Source organism: Podarcis melisellensis, assembly GCF_964234715.1.
Source record: "Podarcis melisellensis genome assembly, chromosome: 7".
Lineage (NCBI taxonomy): Eukaryota > Metazoa > Chordata > Lepidosauria > Squamata > Lacertidae > Podarcis > Podarcis melisellensis.
Genome location: NC_138539.1, coordinates 29,289,063 through 29,314,577, shown reverse-complemented (window position 1 = coordinate 29,314,577; position 25,515 = coordinate 29,289,063). Strand labels below are relative to the sequence as shown.

At 43.7% G+C, this 25,515-nt stretch overlaps 1 protein-coding gene and 1 long non-coding RNA gene across 2 annotated transcripts in view; one reads left to right on the top strand and one right to left on the bottom strand.

Annotated features, from left to right (window-relative positions):
* LOC309374744 overlaps window positions 1–11,545 on the bottom strand; it is a 39,217-nt gene extending 27,672 nt beyond the window's left edge. The window contains exon 1 of the long non-coding RNA XR_014170707.1: window positions 11,169–11,545. This is a non-coding gene — a long non-coding RNA (uncharacterized lncRNA). The remainder of the gene's footprint in view (window positions 1–11,168) is intronic.
* Window positions 11,546–13,970: 2,425 nt separating this feature from the next.
* On the top strand, window positions 13,971–23,038 carry LOC309374706 (fatty acid-binding protein 5-like). The gene is made up of 4 exons (XM_081919911.1): window positions 13,971–14,131; window positions 17,823–17,995; window positions 22,521–22,625; window positions 22,779–23,038. Exons 1-4 carry the CDS (start codon window positions 14,053–14,055, stop codon window positions 22,827–22,829), a joined length of 408 nt encoding a protein of 135 aa, XP_081776037.1. The 5' UTR covers window positions 13,971–14,052; the 3' UTR covers window positions 22,830–23,038.
* The last annotated feature ends 2,477 nt before the right edge of the window (window positions 23,039–25,515 follow it).

The window sequence follows — 25,515 nt, the reverse complement described above, 5'->3', positions numbered from 1 at the left end:
AACACTGCTTTTCGTTCTGTCAGCTAACTTCTACACAGACACCTCCCTCTCTCCTCCATCCAGGCAAGCAAAAGGCATTATTGGTATTCAAGGACACATTCCAGCTAAGGAGAAACACTCAAGGAGGGTGTGAAGCAAGGCTGGTGAAGACGGTTGCCTTTGCAGAGTGTAATTTGTGGAGAGAATGTAGAGGGTCAGAGAGAGGGAGAGAGAAGCTTAGAGGGTCACATTTGACCCCTGGACCTCCTGATTTCCTTTGATAGCCTACAGGTAAAATACAGGAAATGGTTGGTACCTGAGATTTGAGCCTGTGTATATGCCCCTTGAAAAATTGCAAGCATACGGGGTTCAAGTGCTTCCCACTCTCTTCCCCCGATTCTGTTATAGTAGGGCAAATATCTTACTTGCACCTCCCTTTTGTAGGCTTGTCCCCCCTCTGATCACTTGTGCTCACCTGGCCTTAGTATCCTCTTTCTGTTAATTTGCTTTCCCTACACTAGTAAATTAGGACAAAGAAATGATGTTGTGTTTCTGAAAGACGAGGTTTGCTCAACTTCTTAAAAGTTATTTATAAAGCTTGACAGTTGACTTTTATACATCAGCTTTAAATGACTGCAAAGTGTTGCAGCAAACTCATTGTGCAATACGTAACTAAATAGGGCAAGAATTTTTGGGATTTGGCAAGCACACCCTGACAAACCCCAGTGACTGGGTTTGGGGGCAAGAAAAAAAAATAAGCAACAAAGCAGAGAAATTAGACTAGGTATTACAGCCATGAGGTCTGCTTTACAGAGAGCTGAGAGGGATCTTGCCATATGAAATGCTTTCATAAGATTTTCATTGACCTGCTATATATAATTATAACAGGTTATGGTGGATTCCAAACCTACCCCTATCCATACAGACAAACTACCTGCCAGTTGCCAATACCCCTTTTGGGGGAAGTTGAGAGGGTAGTGGCAGCAGAACTGCTGGCACTCTTGAATAACACCAATGTTCCTGACCCTTTTCAATTGGGGTTGAGGCCTGGTTTGGAGACCAAATCGGCTCTGGACTGATAACTTTCATTGGGAGGGAGATGGAAGGGGGAGTTGATTCTCCCACACGGTGTCCTATTGGATCGGCTTTGAGAGCTGAGAGTGAACAGGGCAATGTGTTATACCTACATGGAGGAGCAACTGGGTGACTGATTGCCTTTTGACCCTCTGTGAGTTGCAGGGCACCACTTTGTCCCCAATGCTATCCAATAGCTGTATGAAACTGCTGGGTTCGCAGCTTTGGAGCAGAGTGTCATCAGTATGCAGTTTACACAGCTCTATTCTCTGTAGCATCTGAAGCAAAAGGTGATGTGCAGATCCTGCACTAGTGCCTAAACTCAGTAATGAGCTGGATGACAGCCAAAAAGCTGAAGCTGAATCCCAGCAAGACAGAGACCCTGTGGGTGAGAGGTTCCCTGTTCCAGAAAATGGGTCAGTTGTCTGTTTTGCATGAGGTTCAGGCCCTCTGAAAAAGCAAGTGTGTAGCTTAGAGGTACAGTCCTTACAGACTTAAGGGTGACCTGCTGCCAGTCAATACTGAAAGAGTGTCATGTGAGTTTGTATAAAGCAGTTTCCAATACTCCTAACCAATGCCAGCTGTTGGGACACCTCCAGTTTTCTGGTAAACAGCATTGTGAAGACAAGGGACTGGTTCTGTTGCTCCACCACACTACTGAATCCGAGCTGAGTTATTATCGCAATAGTATGTTTCTTGGATTAGCAGCCTCTCTGGAGGAATGGCAGAGGTCGAAGATTTCTTGGGAAACTTGTGACATTCATGTCAAACTGGCAAGGAAGATTTGGGAAAACACAGTAAAAGATTCAAGTGTACAGTAACTATATTTGCAATGACAAATATAGTTGCAAATATAGTATTGCAACTATATATTGCAATGACAAAAACTCCAGTCTTTAAATAAATTGAATTTTCAAAAGTACAGAAATACGAATACAACCCACCCCGCCCCCAGAAATGAGAAAGCAAAAGGTAAAGCTACAAAGCAAAATAAAAAAATATTTATGAATCTGATCTTTCTACAGGTTCATAGTTTACTGCTTATGACATTTATTGTTTCAATTTCCAACAAACCGTCTAGGATAAGGAACTGCCTCTACTCTCAACTCCACAAAAAGCAGGAGAAAACATGCTTGCTTCATGTGACAGCCCTTGAGATATTTGAAGATGGTTATCATATCTCCTCCCAGTCTCTTCCTTTTCCAGGCTAAACATACCCAAATCCCTCAATATCATGCTGGGAGTTTTCAAAACACCTATTGGCTGAGGTAAACTTGATAAAATTAAACGCATTTTAAAATTAAAACAAACAGAATGTTTTTTGGGGAGCTTTGTACATAAAAAAGTGGACTCTGTGCCAGCTTCTCTGACATTCCTAAGAACTCCTGGACCTCATAGAATCATAGAATCATAGAGTTGGAAGAGACCACAAGGGCCATCAAGTCCAACCCCCTGCTATTGCTTGAGGTTCTGGTGGCACCAGAGGTGCAAGTATGCTTTAAAAATGCAAGAGATTTTTACTGGTTTGTAATGCCACCTATAGATAGCTTTTAGCATTGCTCCCCAGATCTGGGCAGATACGAAGAGTGTTGGTTAGGGATGTTTGAATATATCCATTTTGGTTTCTCATTTTTCCAATTTTAAGGTCAGTTCTCCACATTTCCACAGCAATGTATTGGTTTTTTAAGCCCTCCTGAAAATGCATCAGCATTATACTCTGAATGTCTCCTCATATAACGTTGTTAGGGAATTTCCCCTAGTATACACATTTTTACATAGCAATTTCCCCATATAGCACAAATAGCAGACTTTAATATGCTGTTTTCATTAATATATGTAGTTATATGCACACTGTACCCTAGTATATGCATTTTTTTGTACACAGGTCTTGGCTGGAGAACTGCAAAATTGTGAATTTTGTGTTTCAGTTTGCACCTTATTCTGGAACACTTGCATCAGGGAAGCTAGTATTTAAATATAAACTGAATTTAATTTATTTCCATCATGTTATGTTGCTCTGCCGTCCCAAAGCTTGTTCATTGAAGTGGCAACTTCAATAAATGTCTTTGTAAGCCCTTTCCCCCATACTGTTACATGCCCTGTCATTTCCCCATATCCATTGCTAACCATAGCTAACTTGGCCTCAATATCTTATATAAAAGTTCATTAACTTTAGTTCAAATTCAGTGAGGCCTCTCGTGGTTTGCTCTTTCACTTTTGGCTTCATTGTGAAGGAAGTAAAAAACTTCAGTCTTTGAAGTGCCATAAATAAAGGGTCAGCTCCACACACTTTATAGACCTTTCTGGGTGCATAAATCTCTCCCCCCTCATTTGCCACCTGTTGAGATGGGTATCTTGCCATTGCTTACAACTAGCTTTTATTTCCATAGCCTTCAATGCATTATCTTTTAAAAGCATGTCTTCCTTTGAAACAGGCTGATGCTCATGCATGTTTATTCAGAAGGAAGTCCTACTGAGTTCTCTGGGATGTCTTAGAAGTGTGTATTTAGAACTGCAAACCCAAATAGTTTTAAATCTAAGTAATTTGACTTAACTGGGTAGAAAACTGAGCACATATTTTCTCAGTAAGATGTAATATTTTTTGAATGCAGCTGTGTAAACTCCTTCCTACTTACTGAGAAAACAAAGAATAATTTAAGAGGTCCAAGTTTAATATTTTGAAGATGCCCTGGTAATAATAAATGGGCCAAAGGATAGCATTTCATCACAAAGGACATCAAAGCCTTTGTTACAGTAATCTGAAGTGAACCTATCAAGAGGACCACCTAGAATGTGTAGCCTGGCTTTCTTCCTGGGCATCTCCCTCTCATAAGGGGACAGGTAAGGCTTTCTGGAAACCAGGTATTATGAGGACCAGTTGGCAGAACTTGGTGTGTTTTAGCATGGAGGAGAATTGGAGATGCAATGACTGTCTTCCAACATCTAAAGGGTGGTCATGTTGTTGGAGCAGACTTATTCTTGCTTGTCTCAGAGGACAAAATTAGACCCAATGAGTGGGAAATGCAAGGAAGCAAATATAGGCAAAGCATTAGTTCAAGTAAGAGCTGTTCAAAACCTGTAAGAAAGCACATCTTATATTATCACTAGGAATCTGACATTTGAATCTAATAATCTGTCATGTGTTCAGTGCTTTACATGCAGTATTTAGCTGCGATCCTTACAACAATCCTGTAAGTCAGTATTACTATGCCCATAGTTCAGAGGCAGAGAGATACTGACTTGCCCAAGAGCACCTACCAGATTTGTGGCAGAGGCAAGGTTTGAGCGGAGGACACCTTGATTCATAGCTCAGCCTCACTGCCACCATGCCAAACCTGCTCCTATCAGATTGGAAGGGCACCCAAGTGCCTCCCACATGCAATGCAGAGGCATTTTTAATAACTGTTTTGAATGCACTAATAACAGGGATCACCAGCCATTATGTTGAAAGCATTCCCACCCTTGATGTAGCCAGACTGGCAAGAAATGTCCCAGTGTCCACATTTGGACTGATCTTGTTGCCAGTTCGCCCTGCTTCATGGACCTTCTTCATGACCCAATTGCATGTGAAATGTGCAATGTAAGGGAAAGTCTTTTCACTCAATGATAAGCGAGCTCGCAGAACGAGTACGGTCATAGTACGTGACGTGTTGTTGGGATTTGTGGACCTCTTATCTTGCCTTGTTTGTGCTCAGCTGTTACTCCCTAGGTTTCTAAACTGCAGGGAAGGGCCACCTGGGGAGTAGGAGGGATGGGTGCAAGGAGATTGTTAGTGCCAGGATTTGGGGGTAACCTGCCATGGCAAGATGGATAGGTATTGCCCTCTCCCCATACTCCCCCAGGAGCAGGAGGCCATGTTTGCAAGCAATGGGTTGAGGAAGAAGCTTCTTGGCTAATATCTTAAGAGATTGCTGCATTTGTAGGGGGTCGGACTAGATGAGCCTTGGGGTCCCTTCCAACTCTACAAGTCTATGATGTAGGCCTGGGTGATATATCCAGATATGTGGGGGCAGACCGTGATGACAGCTTCACTCAGCAGTGTATCGCTGGTGAAACCATCACCAATCTTGACAAGCAGAGCCAGGCCAGGGAGCCCCATGTCTCCTGCGTGCGAGTGGCAGAGGACTCAGGGCTGGATTTGCTGGCCAGCGGCGCCTGGCCAAGGGGCCTTGGGGCTCGCTCAACTGGGGGCAGGAGCAGGCCCAGACAGGCATATGGGCCACTTGGCCTGGGCCTCCGATTCCAAAGGGGGCCTCGGTCAGCATGCATTCCCTATGTATTTTTTTTTTTAAAGCACTATTGTATATCTATATTTTCCATTTTGTCTTTATATGCAGATAAGGTTCAAGCAGGTGGCGCTGTGGGTTAAAGCCTCAGCGCCTAGGACTTGCCGATTGAAAGGTCGGCGGTTCGAATCCCTGCGGCGGGGTGCGCTCCCGCTGCTCGGTCCCAGCGCCTGCCAACCTAGCAGTTCGAAAGCACCTCCGGGTGCAAGTAGATAAATAGGGACCGCTTACCAGCGGGAAGGTAAACAGCGTTTCCGTGTGCGGCTCTGGCTCGCCAGAGCAGCGATGTCACGCTGGCCACGTGACCCGGAAGTGTCTCCGGACAGCGCTGGCCCCTGGCCTCTTAAGTGAGATGGGCGCACAACCCCAGAGTCTGTCAAGACTGGCCTGTACGGGCAGGGGTACCTTTACCTTTTACCTTTTAAGGTTCAAGCCTTGAAATAAAATTATTTGTCAGCATAACTTTTGTGAAAATTATTTATATACTTACTTATAAGACTTCAGTTATCCCCAGGGTAAAAAAAGGGGGGGCACATTATCTACCTGGCCCGGGCCTGTGCCTGGCTCTGCAAGGCCCTGGGCAGGAGCCTTTCTGCTTGCCCCCCAGCTGTATTGGCCACAGCCAATGAGGCGCTGGGGTAAAAATGTCTCAACTCACAATATGAGAGCTGTGGCAATTTCACCCGACATCTGGCCGGCTGGGGTCCATGCAGCTTTTTTCAACAATATGGTACATCCAGGAACACGTCCAAGCTACCGACCTGTTGTTTCCAGGGGTGTTCACTCCCACTGAGAACAGTCTGTCTCTGTAACTTCTAGATTTGAGAACTCAGAGCACATTATACCTCTGTCCTCAAAGGATAAAGATTCAATTTCCTGGTCAACAACCAGCCTTTCACCACTTCTAAGCACTGGTCCAGCACATGAATTGTGCTCTCCCAATTAAGATAGAATGGGGGGGGGGTACAATTTACACATAGGTGACACTTCATTCCAGCTTTCCTGATGAGAGCTCCTAGTGGTTTCAGAGGCATGTTAACACACATAGCAGACAGGTATTTAATTGATTGCCATTTCTACAAATGGATTCAAGTGCAGTGTCTACACTTCAAATGTCTATCATATTAACCATTGTGGCTTCTCTAAAGGAAACCTTGGAATTGTAGTGAAAGGCCTGGGATTTTTGTTTAATTTGATTTTTATTGTACTTCATGTGCATCCCTTTTCCTGAAATAATTTACAGGTTCCTAGGGCAGAAACCATGACTGTTGTACTGGTTCAGATTTAGGGTTCATCCACACTTCTTCTTGTCCCGTGTCTAGAAAGCATGGGTCCGAATGGTTTTACCTTTGCCCCACCACTTTGCCCCAATTTAGCACTAAATTGGAACAATGCACAGAAAACCCAATTGCCATTTGTGTCAATTTAGTGCTAAACCACAGGTTCCGCCGGGGAGAAAGTGACAGAGCAAACAGAGGTGTGGATAAGCCCTCTGCTTAAATTTGTACTTAACATAATGGAATAACCACCCTGTTATAATGATGGTAAGAGTGCATAATTTCTGTGCTCCAACTCCAGCATTGTAATTAGACCAGCCTTTCCTAATCTGGTGCCTTCCAGATGTTTTAGACTATAAATCCCATCATTCCTGACCATTAGTCATGTTTCCTGGGGCTGCAATCCAGCAGTATTTGCTGGATGTCAATACCAAGCTTTTAGCTGCTGTGGATACTGCATGTTTTATGGTTTTAATGCACTGACTTCTATGTAAATTGAATTACACTGTCTGTAAAGCACCCTGGAAGTTTTAATGAAGGGAGACATTTTTTAAAAGGTCTTAAATAAAACAGGTTCATTTGTTTTCATCAATGCACTTTGCTTTGTTTGTTTTGTTCTGAACGGTTTTTGGTTGCCACAATTTAACTCTAGCATTGCTGATCACTTTGTTTGGCACTGCATGCATGCTCAGTTCTCAGTCCAATTGAGAGCTGTGCAGACCTGTTTTCTGGTGCAGCAGTGGATGTACACCCCCTTAATATGACAAGATATTGTGCGACTGGCAGCAGATCAGGACAACTGTGAGCACTGTGCTAAGGATAAAACACATTTTGATAGAGCCGAATGCCCTTGGGATTATGTTAACCAACCTTTATAATGTACATTTTATCTTGAAGAGAAGGTTTTGTTGCAATAGGTAAACCCCGAGTGATTTTACAGCAAGACGGCCTAGCACAGTCATGTCTTATATTTTGCAGTCTAAATATGCCTCTTGATTTTGAAGTCAATGGACTAATATTAGCACTCTGCTAGGAGCTATTTCACAGAACAAAGCATCAAAAAGGGAAGTTAGTGTGACTTGTAGTCCCTCTTGTCATGTGACAGGCATTGTGTGCACTTTGTAAAGAGTAGTATGTTCCTGAACCAAAAGCCTGAAGGACACCAGCAACCCACACAGAACCCTCAAGACAACGGAAGGGTGCAGTTAATAAGATTCATCAGTGCAATTTACCAGAGTGCTGTAGCCTTGCTCTGAGGCACTGTGGATAACTGCACTAATGGTTGATTATATTTACTGGAGTACCAGAAAAGGGGTCCAGGGCGGTTAGCAGTGGTGGACTATCAGCAGCTGTCTGAGGGATGGTGCCCTGCTGTCACCATATGAGATGCTGCTGCATATTATTCCTCCCACCAGAATAAAAGGGAGGTGCTCTTGAGATCAAGGAATCAGGGAGGCAGCCCTAGGGGAAAGTGTAGTAATGATGGACAGTGTCAATTGCTTATACCACTTGGGCAAATAAATATGTGGGCAAATAAATATGTGGGTCATAGCAAACAAAACATGTTGTTCTCAGTATCGTAATTGCCTTAGAATAATTGGGTCATGGAAGTGCCTAGAGGAGAATTAATCCTGAATAGTTCCCTGGCCCTGGATAAAGATATGAGGGTTGTTGAACCAAACAAGAATGATCACAGTGCTATTGAATTCAATGTACACACAAGAGGATTTTTTTCCAAGAAAGTGCAATACAGTGGTACCTCAGGTTACAGACTCCGCTAACCCAGAAATAGTGCTTCAGGTTAAGAACTTTGCTTCAGGATGAGAACAGAAATCGTGATCCGGCGGCGTGGCGGCGGCAGGAGGCCCCATTAGCTAAAGTGGTGCTTCAGGTTAAGAACAGTTTCAGGTTAAGTATGGACCTCCGGAACGAATTAAGTATTTAACCCGAGGTACCACTGTAATACTGATTTCAAAAAAGGAAACTTCTCAATAATACAAGGAGATGAAAATAGGAGTCAACAGGCTGAAATCTCTCAAAGAAGTTTGGAGTGTCGGGTTCGTTTGTTTGAAAACAGATTAATAAAGGTTTGGCTATAATATCACAGCTCAGGAAAGGTACCAAAGTGATACTATAGTAGTTAACGAGAAGAGTCATGGAAGCTATAAAAGGCAAGGAGTTTCCTTTAAAAACATCAAAGCCTTGCCCAAATGAGGTCTGCACACACACCATACATTCAAAGCACATAGCTTTCTCCCAGAGAATCCTGGGAAGTTTAATTTATGTAGGTGCTGAGAATTGTAGCTCTGTGAGGGGTAAACTACAGTGTGACGGAAAGTACATAGAGACAAAACCCATGAACTTCACATATACTGATTAGTGTGGCTAGCAATGGTGGTGATTTCCTAGAAAAGAAAGAAGTCTTGGAAGTTGTGGTGGACTGCTCAAAGGAAATGTCAGTTCAGAGTATAGCAGTTATGAAGAAGGCAATTCCGTGCTGTGGATCATTAGGAAGTTTATCCTAGTGCTTATTTGAAATATGCTTCCTTGCAATTTCCAGCCATTGGTTCTTATCCTGCCCTGGAGCAATGGAGATCTGGCCTTCCATCTTCCATATGACATTCAGACATTTGAAGATCACTACCATGTCCATCCGGGACGCGGGTGGTGCTGTGGGTTAAACCACAGAGCCTAGGACTTGCCGATCAGAAGGTCAGCGGTTTGAATCCCCGTGACGGGGTGAGCTCCCGTTGCTCAGTCCCTGTTCCTGCCAACCTAGCAGTTCGAAAGCACGTCAAAGTGCAAGTAGATAAATAGGTACCGCTCTGGCGGGAAGGTAAACGGCATTTCCGTGCACTGCTCTAGTTTCACCAGAAGCGGCTTAGTCATGCTGGCCACATGACCTGGAAGCTGTACGCCGGCTCCCTCAGCCAATAAAGTGAGATGAGCGCTGCAACCCCAGAGTCGGTCACGACTGGATCTAGTGGTCAGGGGTCCATTAGACCCCTTTACCTTTTTACCATGTCCATCCACAACATTTTCTTCTCCAAGCTAACAATACCTAGCTCTGTCCGTTTTCCTCACTGGGCTGCTGATTACATTTACAGTGAATCAAAAGTAGCTGTTGCAAGAATACCTTGTTTCTAATATTTTTGCCATTTCTGCCAGTTGAAACACAGTGTGGCTGTAAAGGAGTGACGCAATCTGTGAGATGAATGGTTGCCACATATAGCCAAGGCCTTTTCTTTCTGAATAGCTGCCTTGGTCCAGTCAAGTGAAGATGATTGCACATCCAGAAGATTCTGAAGAAGCCTGACTAATTTCCATTGAGTCATTAGGGCAGGGCAAGGAACAAAGCTCTGATGCAAGTTTATTGTAGCTTTGAACAGTGCAATTCCCCCTCTCCCCTTTTAGCGTCTTTAAAGAAAACATTTTCAGTTGCCTTTTATCACATTAGCAAACTACTTTCTGTGACTACAGGTGGAACTGTAGGTGACAATAGCAGTTCAAGAGAAAAGCAAGGGTGATCCCTAATCTGGAGTTTATTGCACTTTGTAGTGTTTTGTAAATTAACATAAAATACCAGAAAGTTTATGTTCACCTTGTTGGTAGGAGTGACCCAGAAATTACAGGGAAAGCACAGCACAAGTGCAGCAGGCACAGGATCCAACCACAAATCTCTAGAACTCTGTGGAATTTTCTCAAAGCAACAATAGTACTTCTTCCTTTTACATTTTTAATCTCTACTCCCTTTGGAACAATTAGAAGGAACCACATGCCTGTTACTTTACTTCAGCAATGGTGGAGCAAGGCAGAGGTGCTTATAAAAACATACAGTTTCAGCAAAACAATCCGATCTGGATTCATAATTGCACAGGAGCTGGCAGCAGCAGACTATGGCCACATTCACACCATACATTTAAAGCCCTATAATACGACTTTCCCCCCAAAGGACTCTGGGAGCTGTAGTTTGTTAAGAGTGGTGAGAATTGTTAGGAGACCCCTATTCTCCTCACAGAGCTTAACAATCAACCCCTCTTCACAGAAAACTCTCCTTAGAACTTTCAGGACCTTTAACAAGCTACAACTTCAAGAATTTGGTGGGGGGGGGAGGAGGAGCAATGACTTTAAATGACTTTATCATAGTGCTTTAAATGTATCGTGTGAATGTGGCCTTGATTTATACAAAGTACCACACACAACTCATAATGGGATTCACTGCCACAACAAACAGTGACTATTGGATTAAGCTTGTTGTTCAGGAGCAGGAATTGAACAGGGCTGCTGCCTCTATGCATTGCTGGAGTACCCCAACCAGCAGTGGAAAACCTCTAGTTCACAAGCCTCAATAGGCCCAGCCCATGAGGCCGTTTATTTTATTTTATTTTATTTTATTATTTTATTTTTATTCCACCCTTCATTCAAAGATCTCAATGCAGTTCACAGCATTAAAAATACAAGATAAAAATAATAATACATAATTAAAAACGAGAGCAAGAACAAAACAAACCAATAACCCCCCCTCCCTTTGTGGTCTCCAAGCCATGACTACCTGCATGGCAGGTAAAAACATGGGTCCCTGCTGAAAGCAGGATTGGCAGGCACCACCGATCAGCTGGTTGGTGGCAGCTGCAAGATCCTGTTCCTTTGCCCATGTGGGATGTTTGTCAGAATCCCAGACATTTCTTTCACTGTATTTCTCCATCACATGGTAGTTATTCAATTTCCTGTATGAAAATTCATGGGGCTGCTTCCCATTTTATAGGAAATCAGTGATGGGCCTAGAGATGGTTTGGGGAGTTTATTCTGATAAGACACTAGCCATCTTGAGCAGCAGCCCATGTGAGAGGTCACATGAGCTGTGTGCTGTCAGCTCTGCACATTTGTGCAAGATCAACACTCCTCACGCTCATGCTCTTTTAGCATGTTTTAAAGGTGAACTGAAAGTTGCTTATTTGGTCTCTGTGTTGTTATTTGGTATCATTCATCACGGTGGGTCCTTAGAGCAGGATAGAGGGTAGCCCACTCAGCTGCATTCATACTCTTCCACTTCCCCATGTTAAGTACTTGTGCGCTTCTGACTTAAGACTGCTAAAACACCCTGATAGGGATACTCCCCTAGTAAACAGAAGAACTAACGTTGGATGGGGGAAGTACAGTAAAGAGTGTTTACAGTGAACAAATACCATGCAGATGGCTATAGGCTGAGAATATTGCATAATCAGTACACAGAAAGAGCCCTGCTGGATAAGGGAGCATTCAGATGTGGGGAATATTGTGTTAGTTATTCCTGATAAAGATAGGACTCGTGTCACATTTTCCAACATTCCTTTCTCACTGCAGTGCCTGCTGTGTTATTGGAATGGTGGCTTTTTGAGCAATGCATGCCATGCTAAATTTCATTCCTATCAGGAAGTGTGGTGTGACACAGCACTACTTCCCCACCCGTGCTTTTGTTCCCCCATGAAAACTGTGCAAAATAACTGTATGTCGGTATACAGCCCCAAATTTCATCACTTTACTACCACGATTTTCCATGTTAAGAGAGCTGCAAACTGATTTATTTATTTTTAATTAACAAAGAGCATGGAAATCTATCATGCCATCTATTCCAGTAAAAAGTCTGGAAGTGGCTTTTACGCTGTGTAAAAGCTCAAATAAAATGCGGAAATTAACAGTTTGGGAAACCTCAGAGAAACGAACCGTCATGTGAATGCAGACCAAGGTCCATCTAGCCTAGTATCCTGCCTCAGACAATGGCCAGTAAGATGGTCTGCGGAGTCCACAGGAAGACCCGAAGGCAATGCCTTTCCTGTTTCCCCCACACCTGGCAGGCCTAGTTCCATTTCCAACACATTTAAAGTGGTGACTATGGCAACATCTTGCAGCAATGGGTTCCATATATCCATTACAAGACGTGAGGGGAAAGCACATCCTTCTCTCTGCTGAGAAAAAAAAGGTCTCCATCTTTTCTTTAATCCAGTGATGGGACAAACTAAAAAGAATGTCCCTGGATAGTCATTGGAAGGCTCATTACTCAGAAACACATAAGAATAATAGGTGGCTGCATTGGTAATCATGAGACAAACTCCCAAAGGTTGCAGTAGGGCAGCAGTAAAGGTAAAGGACCCCTGGACAGTTAAGTCTAGTCAAAGGCAACTATGAGGTTGTGGTGCTCATCTAACTCTCAGAGCGAGAAAGCCTGTGTTTGTCCAAAGACAGCTTTTCGTGTCAAGTGGCTAGCATGACTAAACCACTTCTGGTGCAACGGAACACCGTGATGGAAACCAGAGCGCACGGAAATGCCGTTTACCTTCCCGCCACAGCAGTACCTATTTATCTGCTTGCACTGGCGTGCTTTCGAACTGCTGGACTGGCAGGAGCTGGCACAGTGCAACGGGAGCTCACTCCGTCGTGGGGATTCGAACCACTGACCTTCCAATCGGCAAACCCAAGAGGCTCAGTGGTTTAGACCACAGTGCCATCAGTGTCCCTGGGGCGGCACTATCAGGACCAATTAAAAATGTCACATTCTCAGGGTGGTGTAGTGGTTAGAATGCTGGACGGGGGAACCTGGGAGGGGAGCCCAGGGTTCAAATCTCCACAGCAGCTTACCTGAGTAGCCTTGGGCCCTCTCTCAGCCTGACCTACTTTACAGGGTTGTTGCAAGGCCAAAACGAGGAGACGGGGAACCCTAAAGTTCAGCTTCAGCTTCTTGGAGGACAAGTGGGGTGCAAATGAAAGAGTGAAGGAACAAAACGAGGAAGGAGTTGAGGCAACAGCGGCGTGGGCGTTCAACGCGGTCCTGAGGGAGTTGCTGGGCTGAGGAGACTCGCCCTGCCCGCCCCCGCGGACACGTGCCCCGGCCCCCCTGCAGTTGCCCAGACCTGGAAAGGCGCTCCACGCCCGCCCCCTTGCGCACAATGCTCCTCCACCTGAGGGGACCCTCCTAAGGAGAGGCGTCACCCCACTGTGGCTTTGGGGGTCGCGACTCCTTCAGGGCGCTTTGCTGCCTATTTGCAAGCAGCCTTGGCGCGCGGGGGTTCCTGCTTCTGGCGCGCGCCATCCGGGCACCGCGCTGTGCTGCGAGACGAGGGTGAGAGAAACGCAGGTAGAGGCGTCTGGCGTCCCGGCTTTCCCGCCGCGAGGGCCTTGCCCCGCAGCGCGAGGGCTGAAGCACTGGACCCTCCGCCTCGCGCCCTTGGGCCGCGCAGCCCAATCATTCGGCGAGGAGCTGGAGCGCATCGCCGGCAGCGTCCTCGCGGTTGGGAGCCGGCACCCGTGACGTCAGCCCTCCCGATTGGTCCCCTGGCGGCAGCACATGCTCAGGACATCTATATAAAGACGTCCCCGGCCTCCCCCCCCCTGCAGCTGCTCTTCCCAAAGCCTCTCTCTCTTGGTCGTCAGCCGGGACAGCTCCATCCAAACGCAGCGCAATGGCGAACCCAGAGGCTTTCTTGGGCAGGTGGCGCTTGGTCTCCAGCGACGGCTTTGAGGAGTATATGAAGCAGTTGGGTAAGGAGCAGGGAATGGATGGGGAGAACGGGCGGGGGGGGGGGAGTGGAGTAAGAATTTAAGGGGATTCCGTTTAAAATGATGATATTTTATGACAACAGAGAAGCAGAACTAGAGATTCCCTCCTTTCATTGGGCAGAACTTGGGGGAAAAGAAATGGGGCGGGAGGGCAGATAGTAGGACTGAAAAGTAAGCCAATCCATAAATGAGTTGGGCAAACCCTATCACAAGAACAGTAGTGCTAGTAGTGTGTGCATTTTTTATTTTTGCATCCAATTTGCCCACTGCAATCTAGCTATTTACATGGACGTAGCCTTCCTGGATGCAGTGACTTTGTGCATCTGTAATAAAATAAATGTAGCATTGCAGCCTGAAGCTTTTTAAAAAAAAACACCCCAAAAAGCACTGCTTAAATAGTGTCATTGTCTTTAAAATGGCTGCTTTGGATTAAGTGATTTACTTAAAAGTTCTTCTCTATGATTTGTGTAAGGGAAACAGTGTTTGCGGGATGCACATTTTGTGCACTGCAATTCTTTGGGTTTTTTGAATGGTCATGCCTTTCTCGTATTCTGTCATACTGGAGTAGACACAGTCCTATTTCTTTCTACTATGTGCACATGTGGTGTGTCTGGCTTGATTAGGAGTGGAGGATTATGAAGAGGGAACAGGAATTAATTAATTTTTCCTTTCCTGGAAGCGCATATCGGTCTCTCCTGTGGGGAGCTGGGATTAGGAGCTTTTGTGTGTCTCATTTTCTCAGCTCCTGAGAGGCTGAATGCTCTGTCCAAGGTCTGTGGAAGCATTCTCAGGCTTGCCTTTAGTAACAGGCACACAAATACAAATGGATATTGTTTCAAACATGATACTGAGCTGCAGTGTGTGTGCGTGTGTGTGTGTGTGTGTATACATATACCAAACCATCTGCTTAAAACAACATATGAAAAACTTGGAGTGGGGTGGGGGGACAGAAGAATGGCTGGGGGTGATGGGAAGGAGAGGGAGATCTCTCATATAAGCAGAATGGCACTTTCCCAGGGATTTCACCTGAGTCAGAAAGGAGGGGAGATGGCAGAAACCTTCAGAACTCCTGTAACACAGCTTACACTTCTTATTACAATGCATTTGGACATCGCTGGTGCAAGAAGAAACCATACAGTGGGGATGAATGCTCATTATAACAGAATATGACGCTCTTAATGAAATTTAATTTGATTTTCTTTTTTTAGACAAGCTGGTCATTCTTGCAATTATATAGTATTGTTTTTATGATATTTAATGTTGTGCACTGCCTTGATCTTTTATGTGAAATCTAAATGTTTGGCTTTGGTTGTCTCACTGCACGGACTGGAAAAAATGCCAGGATGAGCAAACTTCCTGTGACCGTGCACAGGAGGATAAAATGTACCACAGTGATCTCATATTCAGTATTATTATTTTACCAGACAAATTGAATGGAACACTAACCTAATTAGGGGTGAATAGTTTGGGGCTGCATTGATAGATCTGCCAAGTTACAGTGTATTTAAAGGGTCCAGCTGAGGCTGAAACTGGAAAGAATAACAGATATCTGAATTAACATCCGGCTGTTATGTTAGAACCTTTCTTCTTTCTATCCTTGTGGATTAATTTCACTAAAATGCTATCCAAGTCCACAGATGACTCTTGAATAGGGCTGTGTATATTCTGCTCTAAACTCGGTGTTAGTATCCAAGTTTTTGCAGAACAAGCAGAATCCTGTGATCCATTTAAACGATGCAGATAAAACACAACTTACTTGTATTTACATATTGTATGTAAAAAAAAATTCAGCTTCTGATCTAGGTAGTGGCAAAGAGTTATGAACAGTGCATAAATCCCATTCCTAACCTGTATGGCACCCCATATCTATTTTTGCATCCTTAAGGACTAGCTCCTTGCTTTTTGAAGATGTAAATGTAATTGCACAAGAAAGAATAGGGGAAATGTATCATTGGGGCATGCTATGGCTTGTTTGGGGAATTGTTAAGCACGGGTGTGTTGCATTTTGCTTGTGGAGCTGCATTTGGCAGGCCTGAACTAGCCCCACAGTTGACACACTCGTTATTTCACACATGGGGTTAACTAAGTTCTTGTGCCCAGTGAATGGAGACAATCATGGTGTTCGTCCATTATATGTTCTAGTTGGCATGGGGCTGTTATGCACTACATTGAATCTAAAGAGTATTCCAAATGTTTCAGTGTCAACCCAGAAGATAGAGACTCCCCCTTCAATATACTAGTAGTGTCTGGGAGAGAGAGAGTATGTGTGCATGGATTTCCTGCACCTCTTGATTTCTCATTGCCCATTTACTCGGTTCACGAAGGTTTGCTGACTGTTGAAAAGCATTGTGCTTCGAGTTACTATGCAACCTTTCTGTGAAGTTATCAATCAAGTGGTGAATAAGCATGTGTAAAGCAGTTTTTATAGTCTTTGCAGTAAAGGCTTAAGGATTACAGTACTAGTGCAGGAAACCTTTTATTTCTCTGTTCTGGGCTCAATTCACCTAATGGTTCCTGCTAGCAGAAGCTCAATGCAATAACTTCCACTAGTGCAATGCAGTCCACTCCCCTCTTGTGGTTTCCCAGTTTGGCTCAGGAGAGTCAGGAAAAACCCCAGAACCGTGTGTGGCAAGAGAAGAGGGGGATTGTTTCATGTGGTGAGCTGAAATACTTGTGGTAATGGAACAATTGCCATGACACTACACTGATATATATCCCACTTTAAAATATATGTATAGCCTAGTCCCCATTTCAGAAACATAACATGAATTGAGTCTTAAACTGCACAACAAAAATCTAGATGAGGTCCAAGTCTATCTCCAGAGAATGGAAATGTGAGCTCTGCAGTTCGGCTATCCACTCATTAAGAGAATACAAGCTTCTCCTTAATGATCGTACGTCCTGCAAAATGTTATTGCTGTTGTTGTTATATTTCTGGTGATTTCAGAAGTTAGGCTAAAGCAGTGCGGGAGAAGCTGGGCTCCTTCAGATGTTGCATTGCAGGGGGTTGGACTAGATTAACCTTTGGGTCCTTTCCAACTCAACAGTTCTGTGATTCTATATTTCCAGACTGCAACTCCACCATCCCTAACCATTGGTCATGCTGGCTGGGGCTGATGGAAGCTGAAGTCCAGTGACATCTGGAGGGTCACAGTTTCCACCCCAGTGGCCTACAGGAATGACTGTATTTGTACACATAGTGTTTTGGGTTGTTGTTGTGGTTGTTTACTTCTCTCCAGAAAGTCTCAGATAGATAGCACTGGAGGAGGAGCAAGGCGAGAGTTGTGACATGACACAATTTATTTCTCATTTTTCTGTAGAGCAATGGGTACTTTTTTGCCTGATTTCATTGATTTCCCTTTCTAAATGCCAATGCGATATAATTTAGTTATTTGTATCTGGGGCAGAAGTCATTTGGTAATATGCTGAAGTCTTACAAAAAGACCTGTTACTCCTGTAAGGCAGAATGAAAGTGGAATAGTTATAATAAGCTTCTGATTAACCTGAGATGCTTCAACACTTCACCTGAGTCACTGGAGTTCTCCTTCCCTACACTGGGTAATTTAAACAGTTAGGTAATCTTTTGTGTGCATGTGTGTATGTGTGTTATTGCGTAATGACTCTGCTTGGCTGAATCAATCTGACAAGTCCCTTGCCTTTCCCTTTTCTGCAGGTGTGGGCGTGGCCATGAGGAAGATGGGGAGCATGGCAAAGCCAGACGTTATCATCACTAAAGATGGAGACACATTCCATGTGAAAACAGAAAGCACGTTCAAAACATCAGAATTCAGTTTCAAATTGGGCGAGAAGTTCAATGAGGAGACGCTAGATGGCCGAAAAACTCAGGTAAATGAAGCGATCGTCCAGAGAGGGCATGTACTGAACAGTCACATGTTCACACTGCTCACAAGTACAAACCGTCTCTTCACATGTGCACATTTATGTGTGAAAGAGTGTGTGTTTGTTGATTTGTTGATTTGTACAGCTCGGCCGTTGGGTACACAGGTACACATACTGTACTTTGTTGAACATTCACGGTCACTAACTGTACAAGTGTTTAGCCACACATATTGGACCCGCGTTGAATATAGCATGTGAACATCCCTACAGGAAGAAGCTGATGCAACTCCCTGAACTCTTCTGATTTCTGTTAGGTGAACAAGTTACTCCCATCAGTGCGTGTTGTAACACTGTGAATGATACCAATCACTGTGGTTCAAGTGGTGCACGGTTGCATCACGGCTGAGGTAAATTTCCTCATGAATCAGCATGGTATTGCGTTTGGTTTGTCAGTCATTGCCTTTGGTTCCCGTAGTGCTGTTTGGGAATTTTTTGCTTCTGTTGTAGATTAGCCACCGTTAATGATGCAAACTCATCTTGGGGGAATGCTGGAAGTGTGTGAGCTTTCTGTGGTTATTTGCCTTCTCTTCCTTTTTTCTTTTCTGTACCTCGCCCTTCAAACCTGTTCTCAGAGCAGCTTACAAAGTTTCAAGATAAAGCAAAAAAAAATCCAGCTGCAAACATAAAGCAGAAATTTGAAAATAATAACCAAACTAACAGTAGTTTCCTGTACATGTCTGCCCAGATGTAGGCCCCGCTGGGGCTTACTCCTAGGTAAGTAGATACAGGATTGGAACCTTACCTTTGAAAATCAAAAAAGTGTTTGATACCTAAAATGGCATCAAGCTAGGTGAGCCTGGCATCAAGCCTTCCTGTGAAGGGATGTACAGCATAGTGGCTAGAGTGTCAGACTAAACCTGGAAGTCTAGAGTTCCCACTTAGCAATGAAGAGGATCACTGGGTGACCTTGGGCCAGTCACTGCCTAATCTACCTCACAGGTCTCTTGTGGGGATTAAATTTGGGGGAGAACTATGTGCACCACATTGAGTTCATTGGAGGTGGAATATAAGTGCAGTGAATAAATAAACAGTTCCAGAGTCAGGATGCCACAACTGAGAAGGCCTTTCTGTGGCAAGAGGGATAACTGCCAAATGGCAAAGGCAGGTCTGTGCTGCAGAACTTAACTTTAGGAAGGCACATGTCAACACAGGCAGGTAGGCCAGTCCTAAGCCATGGAGGGCTTTCAGGGTCAAAACTAGCCGCTTTGGATTGAGCCCCTTTGAAGTCACTGCAGTCAGCAAAGCACTGCTGTGATGTGGTAGTTCATAACTTGACATCCCAGCCAGTAGATGGAACTGAACACCACAAGCAGGTAAAGAACCCCCACAAAGACAACAAGAGAGTGAAAGCCAGATCAACACATTTAACAAAACCCTAAACTGTGGCAAATCTTAATTACAGTTGGATGAACCAAGCCATCTTCATAAACTATGTTTTGAAGATGGATTGTTTCAGCTAGCCTATAGCTAAGATTAACTGCAGCTTAATTGTATTTTTATGACATGCTAAACAGTAGTTAATATCAAATAAAAGCAATTAAATAATCTATGGCCTTTCAAGCTGGGGGGGGGGAATATTGGTTTTGTTTGTTGTTATGGTATGAATTTTGTGTTTTATGTTGTAAGCTAGTTTGTGATTATGGGATGAAGGATAGTATAGAAATTTAACTAATAATAATAAGGCACAACAGTACTCAAAGGTGCCTTTAATGGAAAATGCCTATGCTTTTTACACACCAAAATGCATGGTACCCTATTAAACAATGCTAATCAGCCAACACAGTTCTCAGCTGAAGTAGTACAATCCCTACTAAAATGTCAAAGCAAGCTGGATTTGTTCCCTAATGGATTCAAATGGCTACCTGTAACTTTTTACTGTTCTTAGTGCAGCTCCTTTTTAATTTTGGAAAATCCCTGCAATCTTAATGATGGTCCCATTTTGTGAGTTCTGGCAGCAAAAGAATGTGTTGCAATGGAATAGTGGGATTTGATTCATATCTGCACACCTCAGAAGAGTCAGGTCAAAAGCCCTGCCTGAATGATTCAGTGGCTTTTTCTTGGGAGTGTCATGTCTGTGGTTAATGCTAAGGAGCTCTCCCTTTTGGATGCTTGCCAGCTGATGATCCCTTCAATAGGCTTCTTCGCCAAACAGGCACAACAGGTTCCTGAAGCTCTTTTCATGGCCATATGCGTTAAGGTGTCACGTTGTGTGATTTCTGACAAGCATCTTGCTTCTGCACGTTCTGGAGCATGGGAATTCCCCTCAGATTACAGTAACAGGAGTATAATCTAATGCAAATAACCTATAAGAATAATGGTGATTTGCCAGGACTTTTCCTTAATCTCCAATTGCAATACTACAATTACAGTATCGTCTCTCAAACTGGTTCTGCACATCCCTTTGTGAAAGTGCTACGTGAAAGGGGATTCCAGGAGACAGTCTTAATTGCATGTTGCACCCTACAAAGCTTTTTACCATATGCAAATCATCATACATCCCATTCTGTTACAGTGGTACCTCAGTTCTCAAACAAAATCCATTCCAGAAGCCCATTTGGCTTCCAAAACATTAAAAAACCAAGTGGGGGGGGGTTCCATTGATTGCAAGAGCTTATTGCACTCCGCAGAAGCCATGTCGCGTTCTGGAAAACCTTCAAAAACAGAAGTATTTGCTTCCGGGTTTTCGGCATTCGAGAACCGAAACATATGACAGGAGTTCGGGAACTGAGGTTCCACTGTACTGCTTATTTAAAGCAAGAGAAAAGGGGGGCAAAAATATTCCTCTCCCAGACCCATGGGATACTGAGAGCATAAATAGTGTGATGCTCTGAGGGGTCTTTTTCATTAGGTTAAGTAAGGAATGTGTCAAATTTGGGGGTTCATAAGGGTGGCAGAGTAGGAGGCACCAGCTTCATTCACACGTCATGGTAAGCCAAACTTTGACTTACTGGGAGTGCATGAATGTACACAGCATCCAGACAGGACCTTGTGTAGCCACTTTGCTCCTTCCCAGTTTCTCTTCCTTCCTCACTTCACTAAGCCAAAGTTTCTCTTAGTATGCTGTCCGAACCCAGGCTTATGGTTAAGCTTTCTCCTTGCTAACCACAGTTTAGTGTACGAGTAACAGAGACTCCCAAGGAGCATAGTGGCTGTGAGTTCCTTTCTGGGAGCCAGCACATTCACATGGTGTTGCTAAGCCATAGTTTGACTTACTGTGTCGTGCAAACCAGGTAATGGACTAGTCTTTTTCAACTAGGAAGCTCCATTCAAATGGTTAGAAGTTGTGCAAGCATTTCATTTAACATGTCTGTCAGGCGTCATTTTCATTTTCTGTCTGGAGGACAAAACTAGGCGTGTCTTGATCCTTCTTGGCAGTATCAAACTTCAGACAAAAATTTACAGAGAAAAGTACATGACAGCATAGAGAATCCACACTTCATTCTTTATCTTCCACAGACTCTTTGGCGTACTAAGAGTCTAAAAGTTACTGCTTTTTAATTGGCTGCACAATTAGAATTTGTGCAAATGCCTGTGTTTCTGATAGCTGTTTATTGTTCTTGCCTTCATGGCGGAAATAACTTGTCAGCCATTGGGGAAGGGGTTTGTTGGATGAAGGCAGCGCTTCAGCTTTCTGGAGATTTTGTGCTGAGGAATTTGGAGTGGGTGGGGATCTGGCGGGTGGACATACTGTTTAAAAAAAAGATACATAAAGTGGGAGAGCTCTAGGGTTCCTGGACATGCTTAATTTGGCATGTGTATATATAATATTTGAATTCTGTCTCCTTTGTTTTGGTAAGACACTTTCCACACCCAGTTATAAATCTGGCAAAGCAGGAGCATGATAATTTCCCCTTTGGTGCACAGGCCTATGCTGAACGTAATCAGACTATCCATGTAATTGCATGCCCTCTGCAAAATATCTTATCACTCAGACAAAATGGGGCAAGTATTTCTCTGGTAGCATTTGCATGAGTTTGCTCCTTAGGACATAACTAGACATAGCACCCTTTACACAATTGCTAATTGCATTAATGACTTTTATAAATAATAATAAAAAGTCAGCATGGGGGGCTGATTCCAGATTGGGACTCTGGCAGAGGAAATCTTCAGGCCTTGCTGTGACCCTAATCTGGATTGGTATTCTGTACCTGCTGGCACTGGGAGAGGGCAAGCACCCATTGGAAAGAACTATAGCTAAGGTGAAAGACTTTAACGCCTCCCTACCTGGTTCCCAATCAGGAGTTCCCTCTTCCCTCCCTGTGCTTTCATTTACTTTTGAAAAGCTACTCATGCAGTTCTAATTCAAAATATTCTACTTTCATGAACACATCACATCTATTTTGTCCCTTAGTTATGCATACCAATGCAAGATCAGAAGCACATTAACTATTACTGCACTCTCTTGGGACAGAGCAGTTTTGGAATAAATTCACTAAGATGCTAAGTACCAGATTTCTGTATTCTTTTTCAGACTCTTATCACCTTAGATGATAATAATGTATTGACCCAGCACCAGGAGTGGGATGGCAAAGAAACCACGATAACCAGAAAGATAGTAGATGGGAAACTCATTGTGGTAAGTGGAATTTTCCCCTGGTTTCCTAGCCAAAATTGTACACAATAGCTGGAATGCAACGTAATTCAGGCATACTAAGTGTCTATCTACATTGCTCTATTCCCTAGTGATCTGGAGAGAGAGACTGATGAATGAACGTTCTTTGTTTTGCAGGAATGTGTCATGAATAGTGCCAAATGTACTCGCGTCTACCAGAAAGCATGAAGATGCTGGCTTCTATTTTGGATGCGGAGCTTTATGATGGACAGCTTAGTTCCAGGAACATAGCTGATCTACACTCCATATTTCTCATCTGTATTCCTTCTCCCTGCCCCCAGGTTTTTTTTAAGCATCTTGGAAGAATCTGTACTGTACACAATTAAATTTAAAGTCCTTGATGTAACTACTGAGAGCTATTAAATTTGAAAATTTCATGAGTTTTTACTTATTTTCAAATATTTTTAATCCGCTTTGCTATTACGAAAAATAAATATCAAACATAAAACATAGTTCAAAAACATTTCAGAAAAGAGCAAATATCAGAAGATCAAGAAATAGCTGATGGTAGAATCTAGTGCTGGTGATCAGCAAACATCTGGATATAGAGGCGTGTTTACAGTAATGTTTTGGAAGCATGCTACTGTTGATTCTTCTGAATAATGGCACCCCAGAGCGTAGGTGCCACCACAGTGAAGTAGGAAATAGTAGCAATATTGTAACTGTATTGTAATTTTTCGAATTCTCCTCAGTTGAAGAAATTCTGGAAACTGTAGTTAGATTAGCTGTGAGAAGAAGTGATTAGTTACTAGTTAAGGTGTATTCTGTCTAGGCACATTTATAGCATGGTTTCTTTGAACTCGGTGCAACTTCTATGATTCTTAGGTCTTAGCAAGTGTGTTTACACATGCAGTCTTAAAGGAAAATAGCATGGCACTGCAAGACCAGCTCCTTCAGATGTTGGGATACAACTCCCATAATCCCTGACCATTGGTTGGGTTAGCTGAGCCAATGGGAGTTGCAGTCCGAGAACATCTGCAGGGCTGTGGGTTCCTCATTCCTGTTATAGTCTGTAGAAGGTTTTCTTAGCTGCTAGACAATATATAGATAATTTCTTTTTATACTATAATTTGCCAAACTCATTTCCTTTGAAGTCATTTTTATCCCAGGGCAAAACAAACTCTAGATAATAAGCTGTAACTGAAAAAGCTCACCCTAAATGAGCTTTCCCAAACTTGCTGCCTCCAAATGTTTTAGACTACTACAACTTGCAACATTTCTACCTAGCACAACCAATTTTAAGGGATGGTGAGAGATGCAGTCCAACAACATTTGAATGGCACCTGACTGGGGAAGGCTGCCCTAAGTGAAATATCCATATGTCACCCTTTATCTTGACTCAAGGATTTTATGGGCCTCAAGAGTTCCAAGAAGGATTCCAGTAAAACATCCTCTATGATGAAGCTTCATGATGAAGCTATGTTGGGGACATTGGTCTTTCAAATTTCAGCAGCGCCCTGTGTGAACCCAAGATTTAGCACCCCCACCTTTTGCCTTCCATTCCACTCAATTCATGATGTCATAGTTGTGAGACCCCCAAGGCTCAGCATCCAGCGCAGCGGAACCAGTTATGCTGCCCTAAATCTGCCTCTCACATGGATCCTATAAACTGCCATTCATGGTGTCTGTGTGTAGGTCTCCAACTCCCCATCCCAGGATTCTTGTGTTCCATACCTATCTCCTTGCCTCCTTGCACTTCCTTAATATCCTTTAGCATCATCCCTGCCCCATTTTTCTCTACACGTACTGTCCATAAGGAAAAGAATTGTTGTGTGCCAAGGCATTCCATCTTTTGCAAGGCACTGTTGCAAAAGATGCAAGAGACGACATAAAGCCTATATGTTACATTCAGTTTGCATGTGTTTTCCCCCAACCTATGGTCATGGAAGCTTTGCCATGTGCTGGAATAAAGTTCAAAGGGATAAGATGCAGCTCACAAGCTAAGACATAAGTGCCAATAGTAAAGGTACCCCTGCCCGTATAGGCCAGTCGTGTCCGACTCTAGGGTTGCGCGTTCATCTCACTTAAGAGGCTGGGAGCCGGCGCCGTCTGAAGACACTTCCGGGTCATGTGGCCAGCGTGACAAGCTGCAGCTGGCGAGCCAGCACCAGCGCCGCACATGGAAATGCCGTTTACCTTCCCGCTATAAAGCGGTACCTATTTATCTACTTGCACTTAGAGGTGCTTTCAAACTGCTAGGTGGGCAGGAGCTGGGACCGAACGACGGGAGCTCACTCCGTCATGGGGATTCGAACCGCCAACCTTACGATCAGCAAGTCCTAGGCACTGAGGTTTTACCCACAGCGCCACCCGCGTCCCCCATAAGTGCCAATACTTTGTGTTGAATGTAGGTTTTGCGGGTTCTAGTGAAATAGATCACAACACCAACTCTCAAATTCAAAACCTTCCTATGGTTTTTTGAAGTGCTAAAAATATCTACCCAAATGGTATATTTGCTTCTAAATCCTCCCACTGCCATATGGTATTATCAGATAACTGAGTCCTTTAGGAGTACTTTACATTTGTTTGACATAACTGACGTGCTCTTGGTGAGCTATAGCTGAATGAATTGCTAGCAGCTGATTCAGAAGATACCTTAGTTTGACATTAAATAATGTATCCTGCTATTATAGTTATGCTTTAGGGAAACTGACTTCAACAAGTTTAAAGACAAGCTATTGCAATCCTTTGAGCAGAAATATTTGAGGGGAAGGAACTGCAAGATGGATGGGAGTCTCTTAAAGGCATGTGCTTTCTGTGCCAACTTTTAAACGCTTGCTGAATAATTTTCTGTTCAGCCAGGCAATTAAGAACACACCCACCCACAATGGTTAATTGATGCCTATTGCTAACC

Coding starts and splice junctions, on each gene's coding strand:
- LOC309374706 (XM_081919911.1), top strand. CDS start 14,053: ATGGCGAACCCAGAGGCTTTCTTGGGCAGGTGGCGCTTGGTCTCCAGC. Junction 14,132..17,822: donor GGAGTATATGAAGCAGTTGG/GTAAGGAGCAGG, acceptor CCTTTTCTGCAG/GTGTGGGCGTGGCCATGAGG. Junction 17,996..22,520: donor TAGATGGCCGAAAAACTCAG/GTAAATGAAGCG, acceptor ATTCTTTTTCAG/ACTCTTATCACCTTAGATGA.